The 20,286-nt window shown below is 34.0% G+C and overlaps 1 protein-coding gene across 1 annotated transcript; it reads right to left on the reverse strand.

The window, feature by feature from the left end:
- Positions 1–4,279: 4,279 nt before the first annotated feature.
- On the reverse strand, positions 4,280–8,169 carry LOC149548305 (putative WRKY transcription factor 53). Its single transcript, XM_089792401.1, has 4 exons — positions 7,436–8,169; positions 5,646–5,780; positions 4,836–5,550; positions 4,280–4,732 (listed from the first exon to the last, which is right to left on the reverse strand). The coding sequence occupies exons 1-4, from the start codon at positions 7,813–7,815 to the stop codon at positions 4,673–4,675; spliced, it is 1,290 nt and encodes a 429-aa protein (XP_089648527.1). The 5' UTR covers positions 7,816–8,169; the 3' UTR covers positions 4,280–4,672.
- Between the last annotated feature and the right edge of the window lie 12,117 nt (positions 8,170–20,286).

The following is a 20,286-nucleotide window of genomic DNA, read 5'->3' on the forward strand; positions in this document are numbered from 1 at the left end:
TAATTCTGAAAATGGTATAGTAGAAAATTCATAATTAATTATTTATTTGGAATGAAAATTCCCAAAAATATGCTTCACTTTTGGGCATGAGTCTAACTTTTATATCTATAATTATATTAAAAAATATTATCATTTGATTTTGATTAAAGTGGTCATACATACACCTACTTTTTATTTTTGCCCTAAAATTTTTGTAGTACTGCATTAAAATCCAAATTTTTGACCAATCAAATAATGTTTTCTCCTAATAAGGCCTAGTAGTTTAGAAAATAGATTCAATTTCCTAGATATTATTTTCTTACAACTTTTTGATATAAAGTCCATAACCACTTTAAAATTATGTTTCAAGTTGACATAACCCCGATTTGCTAGTTTTTCACTGCCACTTAAGGCCATAGTTTGGTTGACCATGATCCTGCACATACCCATTGATGAAATAATTTTTATTTTTAATATAAGTTTTGATGAATAGTGATAATTGACCCATAGATATGTAAAAAATAGTTGTTTAATAACAAATAATCAATATTAAATTCTAAGACTTGATTGAAGGGTCTTATAAGTTTTGATCAAGAGTGACAATCGATTCCTAAATATGCAAGAATAGTTGTTGTATAAAAAATAATAAATATTAATAAAAAATCAAAACAATTAATCAATATAAAGCTCTAAGACTCACGAAGGGTCTCATATCCAAAATTTAAATTAATTGATGCATAAAATTTTAAACAATACAACTCATTATAAATAATTTTACCAATTTTTGTTGTAATTTTAAAATTAATCTTCTTATCTTCAATTACATGAAGTGTTTCCCTTCTTCTCAAACAATCTACTTTATGAATGTTAAGTAAGGAAGGCTTGTCCTGAAAACCAATATTTCTTCCTTCATGAATGTGTCATCTTTCATTCTCTATAACTTTCCTCTACAATCTCTCCTAGATTTTAACCCAATCTTCATCATTTTGTATAACTTGTTTGTTCAAACCACAAGTTTAATTTTACTTTCGAAGAAAAACCTATTGACGTACCCTTGCACCTCTTTTAAGGTGCAAGTGCTAGTGATAAAATTATTTAATTGGGTAAATCTATATGGAACTTATTTACCTTTCATAGATAGGAAAGCATGTAGCAAAGTAGTATTTATCTACTAAATCCAAGTTGAATAAATGCATAAGGTTGAAAATATAGAGCCACATGATATTATAGTATCATTATGCTTCATAGAATGAATAAAATTGATCTATGACAAATGACAAGGAATATTAGAGGACTAGAAATTTTTTATTTAAACCTATTATTTCTAAAATGAATTATTTAAAAAAGTACTATTGTGTTTACAAATGGTCTATTAAAGAGATAAAATTTGATGCAAGAATGAAGTTTTAATTTTAGAAATAAGCACTAGTTTGTATTAATGAATGTAAAATGTAAATGAATTGGATTAGATTGAATTAAGAAGAAAAGTTACATGAAAGAAACCATATACCCTACATGTATTGTGTTACTAATAGAAATGGTTACTATTTTGAAAATAGAAATGGTGATATTGCTATCAGGACTTAACTGTGTGATTTTGAGTCAAACTCATTAACTCATGTTTCATGAGTAGTGATTCAACATGAATCCATCTCTCATGAGAAAAAATGGAACACTTAGCACTCATTGGATCTAGGTGATGCTCACAGGGGTGAAGCATCAAGACTTCCCGAGAGGTCACCCATCCTAGTACTACTCTAGACTGAGTGCACTTAATTATAGAGTTTCCTCCATTATTAAACCCAAAGCTTGCAACCCCATTTGCAAAACCATCACCAAGTGTTGTGCCTTATGAGCCATTCATTAGAAAGCCCCTTAAGCTCAGCAATTGATAAGTAGGAGATAATTTCCTAGTACTTCACCCTTGTGAGCATCACCTAGATCCAATGAGTGCTAAGTGTTCCATTTATTCTCATGAGAGATGTATTTATGTTGAATCACTACTCATGAAACATGGGTCAATGAGTTTGAGTCAAAATCACACAGTTAAATCTTGATAGCAATGTCACAATTTGACCTGCTGTGGATATTATCTCCTACTTATCCATAGACATGGTGTTTAGGAAATAGGAATTGGTGTGTAATGTGGAATATAGAGAAGGGTAAACGATTACCTACCAGTAGTAACTAGTTTTCTTTGTTTAAAAGATGTTTTGGCCAAAGCTTTGTTTCGCATATATTTCATTAATATGCATGAATAATTATTTCAATTCCTCTCTGCCACCCTATGTCTCATATTTCTGCTTACAATAGAATGTTAAGTAGATATATGCATAGTTACACCCTTTCTTTTTGATATGTCAATGCCAAGTTGCTAAGCTTTTCAAGCAAGGGACAAAGTGCTTTTCATTTCATGATAAGCTCCGGGGGAACTAACTACTCCATGGTTGGGAGGAAAAAGCACCTGGGCCACACTCCTATTTTAGGATTGTTAGAGGACGTGAAGTCTAGAGGCTTAGGAAATAGGGTTGTAGTTCTAGTGTGGTACCTTGATGACTAAATTTATAAAATGAATGGAATTGAGCAAACATGTGATATATATTATGTTTTTCCATATTATTCATTGATGTAGTAATATTAAGACAGAAAATCATCATCTTTATTATTTGTGTAATGATGATTAGTGTATCATGGTTTTGTGGGAATTTCTTATTACAGATCTTGTAAGATAATGAGTGACAAGTTAAACTAGAAAAATCTTGTATAAATGTTATATTTGAAAGTTTATAAAATGAAAATTGTACCTTTGACTAGTCGTTGTTGTAAGACTATGTCTATGTGTTATTGACTTGCGATTAAGGCATCATTTTAATAACTTGACAAGTATCTAGGATTTTAAGACCTTACACAAAACAAGAAGTAAATATTTTTAAACATCATCTGAGCTTGGGTATGTGAAGGATTCGATCTGAGTCAAAGGAGGGTAAAAAACAATCCTCAAACACAAAGTGTAACTTGAAAATCAATTACAAGATACCTATGCACTGTTAATGACACACCAACTCAACCATGTAGTATCTGTGAACTGCTACATTTCCATAAAAACATAAAAAAGATGGATGAAACATTCACTCTTGCAATGGACCACTCAATCATAGCGCTAATGGAAGAATCCACCAGTGTAAGATAATAACTACTTTTGTTTCTCCATAGCTTCTGTATTTATAATCATTCACTAATAGAAGAATCCACCAATGTAAGCTAATAACTAGCTTTGTTTCTACATAGCTTCTGTATTTATAATCATTCGTTCATGGATTACTATTGACTCGTCTAAAAATTGTAGAGTACATAAATGGCAGAGGACATAAACATGAACTCAACTTAAATGAAATTTCACCAGGACTGTATAGAAGCCATTAAGGTAACACTAATCACATACCATACCACAATTCATACTCAGTAAAAAAATTACAGAATTTCTAGTGCCTCATAGTACATTGTTCTAACTGCGTTAATGACCACTTCTAATTTGCTCGCTTTGATAAATTGTAGGAACAATGAACACATGCAACAACAACAACTTACAAGCGACAAATAACCACCCTCAAATCTACCTTATATTTAAAGAAAAAACTTAACATTTTGCTTACTTTCTTATCATCAAAACAACACAACTACTTTCTCTATTTTCCGTGATCCTAAAGCTATATCTATAGTTGAAAAATGTGAACTAAACTATAAACTTGTATATGACTTTCAATAAATGGAAAATAACAAATATGCTTTTTCTTGCTTTGAAATAATTTCTCAAATGTTTTGGTTTCTTATACTACATCATTTGTTTTTGTTTGATTCAATGTCTAATATAATATAGTTCAATAGCACTGATTTGAAAGTTATCTATTATTTGTTTAATTCATTGAAATATATTCTTTGGATATATTCAACATACATATATTCATATATATGCTTATATTTTCATCCTTACATCTATTGATGGATGGGGATATCATCTATATTTTAATTTGGTCATTTTGACTCAATATTTTATTTCTAATCCTCTCTTTTTTATTGGTGCTTCTTTTTAAGTTTTAGCATTGGATTAGTGGCCTTAAGCTTCAACATTGACTCATTGGTTAAGGATGAATGACCTCTACATTTGGTAATGCATGCCACACAGAATTACATTCCCACACAGAATTACATTCCCACACCACTCCCACTAAAAGTAGGGACTCCAGCTCATCAAGAACTCTTGTTTACTTTTCATTTTTTCAAATGGTAAGAATACAAAATCCTAAAAACAACATATTATTTTATTTTTTCAAATGGTAAGAATACAAAATCCTAAAAACAACAGATTATTTTATTTTGAATCTGAAAAAAATTGGTTTGATTTTCGCTTCTTTCCGAATTCTGGATCGATGTTGGTTTGGGAAAGAGAAATAATATCCATCAAATTAGCTTACAAAACTCGATCAAGGACAAACCAGTCTAGGGCTTCTCCCGCGCTCAAGAGGAGCGAATAATTAGATTGCAGTAAATGCTTTTACATGGAATTAGAAAAAGAATTAAGGTAGTAATGTCAATCTCTAGCCAGTACTCCCTGTTCTTCAGCCACAGAATAAGCTTGATGAGGCAGACAACATGGATTGGCTGCCCCGAGCCCTCACAATTAAGAAGACATATTTTATGGCTTCTTAATGTTCCATGGAAGCTTCTCTCCCAGCTGATGCTCGGAAAGGTCATCCTATTAAGACAAATAGAAATTGCGGAAGGTTAGCAGAAGAGATCAACGGCTTGTCCTAGAAGGAAATCATGTCATTGAAATGGATTAGGGCATCCAGATTTACCGTGTGGAACATGATGTCTAGGTCAAGCATGGAGGAAGAAGATGTCTCCCCTGATACAGCATCCGTGAATTCAGATTTGGAGGCCTGAAGATGGGGGCTCACACTGTCCCCAGAATCCATCATTTCCATAAAGCTTGATTCAGATCCAACGGAAGGCCCAAAGAAGGACACAAAGCTCGGCTCTCCCTCACTGCATGAAGGACCCTGCTGAGGAAGGAAATCGATCAGATTCTTCTCTTCCCTAAAGACAGAAAGAGGTATGTTTGCTGGATTTGTATTTATATCTTGTTGCCCTCCGCCCCAAAACCTATAGTAGTCCATTGTGGTTTCTATTGGATTTCCCGCATGTTGCGTCATTTGAACTAGGTCAGGATTGTATTGGAATATTGGGGGTTTTCCAAAATCATAACCCTTGTCAGTTTCCTCTTTGCAAACAACTGGATCTCTTGTTGAAGCCTCCAATAATACGTGCCCTGTAGAAGATTCAGGCTGTGAACCGCCAAATATTAGAGTAGTTGGAATTGTGGGAACGCTCGTGGAACCAATTTGATGATGCCCGTAAAAATTCTGGATTTCAAGGATTTGGGGATTCATTTGGCAGCAGTGAGCCCCAATATATATTACATCAAAGAATGAAGGATCATCATTGGCTCGCTGTACTTGTTTTTTGGCCCGGCAGCCCATATCAGTTTTATGGGTGCATCTGTAATAGCTTCTGCAATTCAGTGCCAATTTTAAACCAGTTTAGACATAGGCCTCATTTTTGTTATACTGAACTATGTATGAGTAGCTTGTGTAGAGTAGTAATACCGAGGATACTGAGACCCTAGAATTTCCTTTTGCCCGTATTTGCGCCATGAGTAGCCATCGTCCGTCGGCCCATCAGACCCTGTATCAGAAAGGCTTGATGTAGGCACCCTTAAATTCCATCTCGGGGTATTTCTCCTGCAATTTAGGCAAATATATGAATTTTGAGAGAGATGTAAGATGAATTGACTGTATTCCCTTATTATAATGCTTCAGAACTCCAGGGGCATGAAATAAGGGATATTAGCAAACAGAGCAGGTAGGTTTGGAGGATGAGGATCGTGTGGCCATGATCATTCAATTCTTAAAATAGGCAATGGGGAATTTAAATTATATATTTTAGCAAATGAGATGAATAGTTTGTTTTTGCTTAAGAATAGTTTTTTATGAGAAAATATTGATAGGCTGGTATTTATAGCAAAGGGAGGAATAATGGTCTTAATTTTATTGATAAAAGTTTTTTTTTGGGTTGTTTAATTATTTTGAGAAAATATTGATAAGATGATATTTCTTGTTGAAGAAGGAGAAGAGGTCTCTATATAGATGTCGGGAGACCATTTTCAAATCATACTAATTCAATGGTCAAATGTAAATTTTGGTCAACGGTAAGAATATGGTATAAAATTGCTATTGATTGTTTGACTGTTGAAAAGTGTGATATTCAAATAGAGTGGTTGACTGCAACAAAAATATAATTTAGAGCAAATATTTCTAAATCTAAATCATTGATAGACATCCCTAATAAGAATGAGGGTGGAAATTAATGTTCTGTTGAAAAGTGTGATATGATTGACCACAACATGAATAAATTAGACCAAATAAATCTGACCCTAAACCACCAATAGACATCCTTATTAAGAATCAAGGTTGAACTTGATGTCCTAATAAACGTGGGTTGTTTCAGGAGCATTTGAACACAGTTTACAAAGATATCTAGTATAACAAAACTTTTAAAGTTAGAACATGCACCAGTTATGCGAGGGGAAAAAGATAAACCAGATGGCCAGCGCTCTTGATAAAATTGACATAAGAGGTTCTACATAAAAAACAGCATGAAAGATAAATTAAGAATATTTATCTTAATCTTGTTAACTGTTTCATCTTGTAGTTGTCATTAAAATCTTCTATTCACTGATTCATTTAAATTAATATCAAATAAATCTAAAACAATAAAACATCTACATTAATGATGAATTACAGAATATGCTGTGAAAAATTAATGCTAAAAAATTCTATACAATCTAAATAAAAAACACATAAAAGAACTTCTACATTTTCTTCATCCCATTTATTTAAATCAATATTAAGCAGGTTTAAAAGAATAAAACAACTACATTTTGGAAAATCGAGTATTGCTTTGAAACTGCAATAACCACCAAAGACAGAATGGAAGAATTTTGTTTAATTGAACAATTATTGTTCTTAGACAGAAATTTTGACTCGAAAAATCAACATAAAATATATATGACTTTGACTTCAGAGATTTAAAAGAAAAAGGGCCTTCTACAGATGACTGATTACACTATAGTCACTTCCTGTTCATTCCCACCTCTGAGAAAACACTGATTACGTTTTACTATATTTCTGCAGCATTATTGTGCATTTGTAACATTTCATAATTGCTTAATATGTATAATCTCACATATCTGAGTTTTCCTTAATCTAAACAAATAATTGGCATGAAAGTATATAATTGATATCAGAAACAATCTTCTAAATATTTATTTGTGAAGTGATAATGGCTCCTTTGTGGAACAAAAGTAATTGAAAGGAAAAATAAACGGTCGATATACCTCCTTTTAGAACCTTCCTCCTGGCCTGGTTTTTCCTTGTCAGAGCTTTCAGCAGGGCCTTTGAGCTTGCCTGTACTCGTGAGTGAGGATGATCCATACAGTTTGCTTGAAGGGGACTCTATGATAGCCATGGCCTGTGATTGGCCAATTCTCTGAACATCTTCAGCAGGGACAAATTGATTTGAATTGTAGCCAAGCAAATCCAACACTCTACCAAATGTGTTCACAATCTCTGAAGAAGGCCCAATGAGGTCATTCAAATCCAGGTCAGATGGTGATGTGGAATGAAGCTTGTTTTGCAACTCTTTTGCCAATTCACAACCATGTAATGCTTGATTTACGGCAATGGATTTGTCCAAGTCCATTCTTGTTTCCGTCATGTCTTATTTTTGCTTATATTTCTGTATTGGGTAATGAATTAAGAGTCAAGAGGAATATCAGAAAGCAGTTCAAAATGTTTCCAAGGCTTGTAAGGGAGCATGAAGAGCATGGAGGGCGTAAAGATGTATATAAGGAGCATGAAGGGCAGGCAGATTGTTTGACTGCGTATAGAGAGAGGAGGGTCAGGGTCTGGGTCTGGGGGAAAGAGCGTGAGCGTGAGGAATGGGGAGAAAGATTGGTAACTGGTATACGAGGTCCAACTGGGACTTTTTCTTCCCAGGGGTTCAACGCTCTTATGTTGCCTAACATCTATTTCAAATTTTCAAAAGGGGAACTTTGAATATCATGGAAGGTTCCACTTCTTCCTTAAAACTCAGAAAAGTCTTTGCAAACAGAACATGGGAGATACGTTTGAACGCCTTTCAATAAACAGTGTTCTTCGATGACCATCCAAGTAGTTGTAGACCCAATTTTCTAAATTACGCTAGTTGGACTCAACTTTGTATATTATTTTTATTGGGTTTTGGAAAGGAACACTTCATTTATATTTGGGTATTAGGGTTATTATTTATGATTATGGTTGTCAATGATAGTTCTATTATTCATTTTTTAATTGATTGTAGGAATATATCTGAAAATTGATTATAATTGTGGATCAAGATTCATTTTCGTTGATGATCTTGTGTGTCACGTATGATTAGTTGTTTATTTAAATAGCTTATGAAAAAAAAATAGTTTGGATCATTTCTAAATGTGAACATGATAACCCCAAAATTTTAAAAGGATGTATACAAATAAAAAAAATCTTATTATACAACACCATGATCATAACTTTTTTTTATTAATATTTGAGTTTTAATAACTTATGGTTATTGATTATTATTTAGTTGTCAATGATAGCTCTATTACTCATTTGGTTATTGGTTGTAGGAATATATCTAAAAATTGAATAGAATTGTGTATCTAGATTCATATTATTGATGATCTCATGTGTCACATATGATTGGTTGTTTATTTCAAATGACTTATGAAAATGGATATTTTGATCATTTTTAGATGTGAACACAATAACCACTAAACTTTGAAAAAAAAAGAACAAAAAAGAAACCCTCCCTACAAACAAACACCATGACTATTAATATTGAGTCACTTAATTATATAGATTAAAATAGAAAGAATTATTTTTGAATAAATAATGTAAGTGCATGTGTAGAAGATTAAAACATTCTATAAATGGACAAAAAAACTATACTAGTGCTTGCACCTTTAAAGGGTGCAAGGGTTAAGCTCATAGTTTTGTATACTTTTGAAGATGTATTGTTGCTATAATGGGGTTGGTTATAATATTATTTTCAAATACAATAAAATATTTGATAGAATATTTTTATTTTTACTATTCTATACAACTTAAATAATTACGTTTTGTTTGAAGTGCAAGATGGTCTAGGTGGGATTCCTCTTTTTCTTGTATGATTGTATATGGATTGTTTTGCATTTTGAAGTATCTATCAAAGGAAAAAATGTTTCGAATATGAAGTCCATCTAATGATTTTACTTTAGATACACTTAATTGTAGTCTTTGTCTCTCAATTGTGTCAATATCCATTGTTTCTTTTTGCAACGTGATCCCTAGAGATTTGTGTACAGTGATAGCCTATGACATGGTGATTGCAAGCTGTCTTTCGATGTCCAGAGTGATAGGTACTATTGGTACACTTCTAGAATCTTCGTGGTTCCATGGTGGCCTATTATAACTCTCAAAACACACCACACCACACATGGGCTCGTCTGACAGCTTACAACTTGGTTCATTCAATTTTCTCACTAAGAGCTCCATTAACAAGTCCACTTCCATCCATATGCTTGTTGTAAGTATAATGTGTTGTCCTTTGTAGTTGAGTACACTTTTTTCTAGTTTATTGTGCATTTGACTATTGTCTTTGCTTGCATAGTTGATCATTGCACTTATTGCAAATTGGTGATTCAATAATTGCAAATAGTAGTTGGGTTCTATTTAGTACTTCTCTTATGGACGCAATTAAATAAGATTTCCCTATACTCATTGTAGTGGTTTGTGGGATCAATACTAAATACGACCCTTATAGGCTCTTGAATTAAATTTATAGTGATGTTCACAAGCACAATGGTTACATTTTTTTAAAGGTTTTGGACCAATCAACATCAAGTCCCTTTTTTCTTTAGGAGGAAAATCAAAGGGCACAACACTCGATTGAGAGACAAAAACAAACTTCAACACTTCAAACATTAACTGTAACTGATAACTTCACCTTTAAGCTATATCTCAACATCACTATAAACTAAATCAAATATTCACTGTAGTATATTATTAGATCTAATATATACTTGCATGAATAACACTCTCAACATATACATAACTCTTAACACATGACACAAAAATTTGGGTACACAAAAACCCTCCAAGGTGAAGGTAAAACTACGGTGGGGATGACACCCACAATGTTTTCACTACCGCAACAACAAAGTTCACCTGTTAGGGCTACAATTTTGATCACTTATGATGATCTTACCTATTAGGTGTCTGCCATGTTAAGAGTTTTACAAGACTTAATCAGTCCTACCCTGATTAAAGGATTTTACCTCACAACTAAGTGAGTACTCTGTTAGGAGATTTAAAAAGGCTTGTTAAAACCACTATGTTAAGATATTTACACCCTGAAACACTTGTTAGAATGTATCAGTACCTGATCCTTTAGTTTGCACTACAATGCTGATAATAGATCTCCTTTGTATAGTTACTGATCACTTCTTTGATATGATTTGTCACTGATTGCACTTCATTGCTTCTCCGCAATGCTTGGTCACTCTTCCTAATTCACCTTCATACTTAGCATACAACCAAACAGTTAATCACATTGCTCACACATGCGAACTAGGTCATAAACCCTTCTTAAATAGGCATTAGGAAAAGCTTGTAGATTATGATCAATGAGTTAGATTCATTCCTTTTGTTGCTTAGTCCTTGTAATTTTTTGATTGGCTAATTTCCTTGTATAGGGATTAATGATCCTTACTAGAACGTGTAATCACCTCCATAACTAACCCCTTAGTCATATAAACACATCTTCATCTCGACAAAAAATGGTTTACCTCAATGTTGTTGCCATTACAAACAATCATGTCAAAAATTGTCATACTTGGTACTTGAACTGATGATGCTCAACCATGTCTAATTTGAATGCTATCACTCGGCTTCAACTCTGCTTGACATATTCTATTTTAGTCGGTATCTATCTAACTCTGCAATAAGAATGAACTCGGCTAATATTGGAGTACTTAGTGATCTCTAACTTACTTGGCAGTAACTACTGCTCCACACAAACTAAAATATATACAAGTCCTTTATTACATTGCTTGTCTTGTATAGGATGACTCAATTGTAGTGATGATTGACCAACCTTGCCTAATGAATAAGTTTTTTGCACTAACTGACAATACCATGGTTGCCTTGAGGATCAATAATTCCCCCCTTGATATAGTGGCAAAAACACTTTGTCATGACCAAACTTTTACATATCAAAACTGAAACATAAGTACTCCCCCTTAGGATATACTTCATAACGATAAATCAGTCGACACATGGACTTCTGTGCTTGCAATTTTCAAAATATTTTCCAAAACCTTTTAGTATACACACCTCTGAGTATCAGATTGAATAACTCCTTATGAGTCCAAAACTAGTATACACAACAAAATTACAAAATTTTCATATATGTTATGCTTGGTAATACCTTTGATTGCAACTTATTCACTCATTCACCCTTGTTATTGTCACAGTTGTTCTTGTTTGCAACTAGGGGCTAGGAAGTATACCATACTTCTCCAAAAATGGTTTGTGGGATCTTAAAATCATTGCCATGGTGTTGTCCCAATTTGTCTTTAGTCCATCAAGAATCTATCTTTGAATCTCTAATGTGGTTGCAAGATTGATCATATTATTAGCTATGGACAGTTGCTGATTACCTTGAGTCAGATCTTTAGCAATCTTAAGATGTTTTTGCATGACTACCAGATGCGGAGTCAGCAAAGTTGGAATAGTCAGTGGCCTGACTCTTATTTTACTCTCTTTCTACATGAGCTTATATTGCTTCCCATGCAAAAATCTTAACTTTGAAAAATGAATTGAACTTGAATTTGCATCTAAGGTCAACTTACTTGCACTCCTCTGTAGATCAGCATCTATCTTGTCTATTTGATCTCTTATCTCCTTTGTAAATGTTGGAACATAACATAGCTTCCCAAACAATGAATTAATATTAGAGATCAACTTTTCAACATCATTAGCTTGGTTAGAAAGTCAAACCATCTTTATGGCTATCTCAACTGACACTTTCATCTTGAGCTTATTTTCATATTTTCTTTCAGCTCTTTCCATCAACTTTCGCTGAATATCAATGTCAAGCTCACTAATTATATCAATAATTTTCACCAATTGTTCAAGAATGGGGGCTTGCTTATCTAAATAATTAACAATTATAGTGTCAAGGAAAATATCCTTGATATCATACAAAACCTTTTTTTTTATGCTCCTTTCTTAGCTAGGCCTGCTTAGCCTTTCTAGCATACAATTCACCCAATATTCTCATTTTCTCTTTACTCCAATTAGATTTATCCCAGTTACGTATAACGATGTCTTCATCTAAGGTAACTAGCTTACCTTTTATGATCTGGGGTGAGTGTCTTCTTCTTTAGCTTCTTGCCCTTAGAATTTGGTGTGCTTAAGCTCTATACATTTACAAACCATGGATTTGAAATGCTAGGTTCAACTTGTGTGACTCTTGAGTCACATCACATTGCTTTGCTTCTTCTCTTGTTTTCTTCTGCTATGTTGTTCTCTCTGTACTTGTCTGTGGTGCCAACACACCTAATTGAACTTTCATAGTAGTTTGAAGTTCACCTGTGGAACTTTGTTTACCAACCTCTTTTTTCTCCCTCTGGTTGAGGTCCTGAGGCAATTGTTTGACTGTTTGTTGCAAATTGATTTGCTTGGTTGTTAGAGTTCTTCTATCCTTTCTCTTCTTCTACATTATCAGTGCCCTTTATGGCCTCATCTATCTTTACTTGCTCAAGTGGCTCATTTTTTGCAGTATTGGTTGACTTGATTCTTGGTATTCTCACCTTGTGCATTATCATGACTATCCTTCTGTTCCACTAAAATTTTAGGAAAGGTAGAGGTGTATGGTGTTGTGTCTACAGTTTGTGCACATACCTATGTGTTTGTCTTTGGATATTCTTTATTTCAATTAACACATGATTAGGATTGAACAATACCTCTGTAGTAGGCATTTGAACAAGGGTCTCATCCTTCAGTTCTTCCTTGGGCAACACACCCTCATTCTTTGGATTATCTACAAGTTCATCTTCAATAGTAATAGTTTCCCATTGTTCACTTTCTTGAGTCTTTCTTTGTATGGCCTCCTCTAGATTCTTAGTCTCATCATAGTAATCCTCTTGATTATCTAACTCAACTTGTTCAGGTTCATTCTCCTCAGCTTTGTCTTTCTTGTCCTCTCCAAGCATCAATCCAAAATCTTCTTCAATATAAACTTACTTCGTTGCACAATGTCTTCAATTTTATTCTTCAAACTAAGAACGCCTTATTGGTATCTCTAACCATTGTTGTCTATTAGTGTCAACCACTTAGTCATTTACAAGGCAGAGTCCGACGATCATCACTGTGACCAAGGTACTCTACATAGGTCGAGTCATGTACATAAGCTAGTATGTACTGAGCAACTCTATAGGAACTAAGTGTATGGTCATAGAGTAACTTCATATATGTATTGAGCTCATTAGCGACTGAGCAAGTCATCAGCAATCGAGTGAATTCCAAGTATGCAAGTACCAAGCAATATAGTATGTGCCGAGCATCAAAGGTTAACAACAGTTGAGCACCTAGAACCAGAAGTAGATTGGTTAGTGGACTACCTTAGAGGAAACAAAAGTCTATTGATGATGTATGTTTAGACATAAAAAGTTCTCGAGGCTTATCTAGTTTTAAATTTGTGAAATATGATACACTAGATAATGATATAAGAATTGAATTGAGGAGGCTATGATAGAAATGATGTCAAATTTCAAGCTAGATCCTAGTGAAATAGTGAGACATATATCTCAAGATCTCTTTGAAAGACTAAATAGAAGATGTCAGTAGGCAGAGGAAGTGGAAAAACAGATTAGAACTGACACATTAGCCAGAGTTATGCCTAATCTATCACAAGATCAAAACGACACATTTTTGTAGCAGGTACAAAAATAGATTTGTCCCAAAATATAGAACATTTTTTATATTGATAAATAAGGAGGAAGCTCTACAACAACAAAGTGAGTTGTTGTGGAAGAACATTTTTGGACTGACTACAAAGACGGTAAAGAGTGTAAAGATTGATGATGAATATAGTAGTGGAGAAAGCTCAGGTGTGTCGAGTCCACAAGGCAACATGTCTCCTCTACATGCCAATGCCCCTAATACTCTAGAAGCTGAGTAGTCAAGGCTTACAAATGAAGAGGAAGATGGTGAAGATAGGGAAACAAATGAAAATGATAAGATTGTTTTAGCACATTACATTGAGCAAATCAAAGAATCAAATAAGGTTGAACTGAGTGCAACAATTGTTGTCTCAAGCATGTATGAACACACAAGATTGAGTGGTGACACCCCCTCACCTACTCCTAAGATGGTGTCGAGAACCAACACCTCTTCATGAAACAAGAAGAGAAAAGCAATAAAAGATGTTTCACTAGATATTGAGGTTAGTTTGGATGAAATAATTGAGATGCCACAACTTGATCTCGCAAATCTCACCTTGGAGAAAAACATTTTTCTACTAGAAAATTTGAAGAAAAAAAGAGAGAAGAAGAGCTATGGAAAGAGCCAAAGAAAAAATGGGTACTGCAAGATGTAAATCATATTTTTTGTTGATGGTTTTGACATTCAAAATCTTGATGAAGGGACACTAATCATTGACTAACTTGTAAAGATAATTGATCAAGTAAAAGCTGAAAATTTAGAATCCAATGGGAAGCTAATGGATTGGTTAGCAAGACAAATTGAAACCAAGGTTGTGGACAAATTTTCCATAACTATTGCTGAGCAGAAAGTGCTATTGCAAGATAAAGCACAGGTTATGATTGAACTTATACAAAGAGTGCATCATTTGTACACAATTTTGTCAGATGTGCTAAGGTTTACAAATATTATTCAGGCACAATTAAATAAGACCCAGGCTGAGATGAAGGCATCCACCAGTGTTATTTCAGAATCAGTAGGAACCAACATTGATCACTATAATACTCTACTGAATGCTCAAGGCAAATTGGCCGAGCTTCAGGCAGTTGACAGGAACATGAGATCCAAATTGATCTCAATTCGGACAATGATGATACCTCATTTGGAGGGTCACACAGAGAGAACTAAAAACAACCTAGGATCTTATCACAACAAATCACAATTTAGCAGTGGTTGAGAGTTTAATTGATTTAGCTGCAAGAATACAGTTGTAGAATCAAATCTTGGGGGCAGCAAGAACCATGTGGGATCATGCACTAACCTTTATTACCAACATTCACAAGGAATTTGTTGAAACATATGGATTACTTCAACACATTCAACCCCACCAACAGTGACATATAGTCTTCAAAAACACATGGGAAATGAAAAGAGTCATAAGGGAAAGAGAATAGAATTGACAAAGATGAAAGAAAAGTACTTAAATGGATTTTTTTATTCATTATTCATAAGTCATAAGACTTAGTGGGGGAGCTCATTTTTATCAGATTGAATTGTATAGATTTCAATATGACAAAGTGATGTAAATATGATAAAGAGTTTTTTTCGCTAATGTCAAAGGGGGAGATTGTTGGTATCTCTAACCATTGTTATCTATTAGTGTCAACCACTTAGTCATTTAAAAGGCAAAGTTAGATAGTCATCACTACAACTGAGCTACTCTACATAGGTGAGTCATGTACATAAGCTAGTATGTGTACCAAGTAGCTCTATAGTATCCGAGTACGTGTATGGTCATAGAGTAATTTTATATATGTACTGAGCTCATTAGTTACCGAACAAGTCATCAAGAATTGAGTCAATTCTAGGTATGCAAGTACTGAGAAATGTAGTATGTGCCGAGCACAATGTATGACAAGCATAAGAAGGTTAACAAAGGCCAAGCAACAACAATGCCAAGCATCAACGACAGTAAAGATCGAGCAACATAGAGTTTACATAAAAGTTAGAAATGGAATAAAGTTTGAGGTAAAATGTTTATTAGGCCGACTTGGAAGAATTATTTAAGTTTTAAAGAGGTTGTTATAGAACATTTACGTGATGTGGATCACATATTACTATGTTGTATGTTCAATGATCAAGATGAAGAGACAAAACATGGAACCATCTAGAAAACTCTTTACAAAAATCTTTAAATAGCGATGATCTTAACCTAGATCATATACTTGACAAGGGAGAAGAAGGAGAGAAGAGTATATGTGCAAACATGATGCATTATACTATGAAGGACTAAGAAAACTTGAAGTCATTCAAGGGTTCTATTATCATCTTATAGAGCAAGTGACCTATTCATAAGCAGTGAAGTGAAAGGGAAAGACAAGTGTTATTAGATCAGAGGAGAGGATCAATTAGTAAGGAGAAGACTCAAAATTAGCTTGCAGAGAAAACTAAGAGTCAGGTACTGAATAAATTTTAACAAACTTGAATCAGGGTAAATCTCTTAACAGAGCGGTCTTAATAGATCTTCGTAAATCTCCTAACAGAGTCCTTACTTAATTATAAGTGTTAAATCCACTAACAAGGTGAGACTTAGCAATCTCTTAAGTCTTTAACACAACAAACTCCTCATAGGGTAGATCATATTTTATGGTCACATTGTAACCTTAACTGGTTAACTTTATTACTACAATAGTGAAGATGTGTGGGTGTCATCCCCACCCCAGTTTTACCTTCACCTTGGAGGGTTTTTGGGTAACAAATATTGTGTTATATGTTTTTACTTTCATGCATGTGATTGAATTGATTTACATGATTACATCAAGTTTACATTAGAAGTTGTGAAAAGTTTTTAAAGTATTTGGGATTTTGATTCACCCCCCTCTCAGTATCTAGTATACATCTCTATTAATCAAGATGCCCTTGATTCAGGTACAAATCTATTTCTATACTTGTCTATAAATTGTGCAATTTTCTTCTTTGTCAATTCATACATGATTTGAGATAATGTAGCTTCCCTAATCAGCCTCTCTGTCAATATGACATATTGCCACTTTGCATCAATTTTGTTATACAATTCATTAGGGACATTATTCCTTATCTCCAATTGTGCAGTCTTGAAGTTTGCCATCATATCAACTAGGGCTTCTTCTATTTGGGCTTTATTAGTTTTATTTAACTTCTCATACTTAATAAATTAAAAACCTAACAATGCAACACTATTTCTTATATTGTCACATACCTCATCAATATTTTTGGGAGGCTTATGTACAACAATTCTATAATGACTGACATCTTCAAACTTAGTCTTGTCATTATCTTATTCTTCATTTTCAACTATGAGCCTTCTTCTTGGTTTCTTCACTTGTTTTCTTGACTTTGCCTTAGTTGCAGTAGGCTTTCTCTTCATTGAATTGGAACCTTCACCTAGTTTAACAATTCTTGTCACTCCCTTCTTTTGTGGCTCAGTCTCAGTTGTAGTGGTAACTAGCCTTGTTCTTAGTGTTGTTTGATTGGGAGGAGTAGGGGTAGGTTTAGTCACTACCTTCTTCAAGATCTGCATGACTTTGGGCTCGGCAATTATAACTTGTTTGACTTTCTTTTCCTTAGGCTCAACCACTACTATCTCTTTGCCCTTCTTTTTTGTATTGTCATCCTCCTTCTCTTCTCTTCCTTCATCATCATCATCTTCATAGCTAGATCTATCTTCACCTTTTCCTTGTGTGATCTATAAAGACATTTCCTGTTCAACTCCTTCATCCAATGTCCTCTCCAAGTTCTTAATCATCCTCTTCCTCTTTTTATTCACTGTGACAATTTTCAATTCAATTGTAACTTTGGTCTTTGCAAGCTCATATTTGCCAAAAGGTTCATCATCCTTATCAATCTTCCCTGCTGGTAGTGTAGTAATTGCTATAGATACTTCATCTAAGTTGACTTCATAGGGTAAGGGTCAAGTAACCATGCTACCCTAGGAATCACAACTTAAACATATGTGTTATCAGTGTCTACCATAAAATAAACATCATCATATACTTGTCAACCAATAATTTGGAAATTTTGGTCCCCTTTTTCATCTTTTGTTTAAATTCCTCAAAATATCCACCCATCACATTATTAAAGTTTTCTCCTAATTAATGAATAAAATCATTTATCTATTGTGTAATAGGTCTACCTTGTTCCAAAACAACATTTCCAATTGTAGGAAAAAATTTCTGAATATAGAAAAATTTACAAATAATTAACAATCCAAACTTACATAGTGTGTTTTTGGCTCCTTATCATTGATAGATCCTTGACTAATTGGGTCTATTGAAGCTTGACAAGATAATAAGTATGATATTTCTTCACAATCTTCCATGCTTGATCAACTGCAATGCATGGGACGCTATTAGGTCAACTCAACTGATAAAATTTTTGTGCAATGACTCTTATACAAAATTCAATTTCTTGATCAGTGATTATACTAATTATTAATCCCCTCTTGTTTCAGATTGCTAGAGTATTCACTTCAATCACATATTGGCTTTGGCATCTCATGGTCTTCTTCTTATCAGTCACAGAGTTATAACTAGTCAAGTTGTGGATGATTTCCTTGGTGATATTTATTGGTCCATTTTCCAACCATAATTGCATGTCGCAAATCCTGATTTATCTTAATCCATTCAACCTTGAAATTCTTGGGGAAATTTAGGGCATGAGTCCATCCTTTCTCAGTAATATGGTTATGTTTTCCTTCAGCACTCCTTCACACAACTTGTCATACACCAATCTTACTTCATAATGTCCCACTTCTCCAACCTTACACATGTGGCATGAATTTACACCATAAATCACAATCACTCTTGGTGGGTTCAATGATAGGGCACCCGAGGAACCACCCTTCATCGTAATTTTAGGGACTCCCTTATACTTTGAGAGGGACATGCATCATTCTTAACTAATTGAGCATTTATATCCTCTAATCCTTGCTTCTTCTAACTTGTTGACAAACTAGTTGCCATTTCTTTTCATAAGGGTTTCGATCACAAACTTCTGCACAACTCGACAACCACAACTTCTTCATAATTCACAAGGAATGGCGATGATACACTTTTAATCTCCTTGCAATCTTTGCTAATGCTCTCCAAATACTCAAATTCACTCTGTTCTCAAAAAAATAGAATGCTAGGTGCTCAAAATGATTTAGAAGATTTTCTATATACTTCTCAAATTTGATTTTAGGGCCTCATTAATATTTCGTACTTGCAGTGAGTGACATACAACTATCTCAGTCAATACAGGGCAACTTGATTATAATACTTCCACATTACACCAATTTGGTCAATGCCACAGCTCAGTTACAACTACTATTCCATCTCAACCTCTTAACACTTATAGAACTTTTAATACTGACACTTGGTCAATACTAATAGTTCAACTTGGTATCAACATGCATAACCTTGTTCAAAAACCAAATTTTTCCTTGTGCATCCTTTAAATTGTTGCTATGGACTTTAATGCATTTAATCTTAGGAATTGTTGTAAGATTTTATAAGTCAAAGCACAAATCCACACATACCTCTTTGCTGAGTTTGCAGTAGTGGGATCACTTGATCCATTGGATTGGGTGATCTTAGCTTCATTTGCACTACTACTTTCTTCTTCCTTCTTCCTCTTGGTTTGATTCATCTGGTTTCTTACTTGTTAAGTTCCAACTATTACTTTTCCCTTGTCCTGTACATGATTAAATATTGGTACTCGGTTCATGCAATTTCTACTTAAGTGACCAACCTTATGGCAGTGATAACATACAATGCCACCATTCATCTAGCTTTTGGATTTTCCTTTGAAATGTGTCCTTATGCAATTTGATTCAATATGTCCATGTACTCTCCACATAACTGATAATTGTACCATGTATTGGAATCCCATTTGATCTTGTTACCTTGCCTAGGTACATTGCATTAATTCTTAGGTGTCCAATTCAACTTACCATTAGATCTACAATCTTGTGCTCTATGACCATACTTCTAACATGAATAACAGTATCCTTCAAATCTAGAAGTAGCTAGTGTCTTACTAACCTTTTCTCTACACTTATGTGCTTTGTAAGAATTTGGTATAGCTTTGATACCATGTAAGAATTTTCCTAAGACAAGAATGAAATGCCAATATCTAAAAGCTCAAGAGATAGCACAAGAGAGACAAGCTATGAATAAAGGAG

Source organism: Cupressus sempervirens, chromosome 7 (genome assembly GCF_028749045.1).
Source record: "Cupressus sempervirens isolate cs-2001-9-10 chromosome 7, ASM2874904v1, whole genome shotgun sequence".
Lineage (NCBI taxonomy): Eukaryota > Viridiplantae > Streptophyta > Pinopsida > Cupressales > Cupressaceae > Cupressus > Cupressus sempervirens.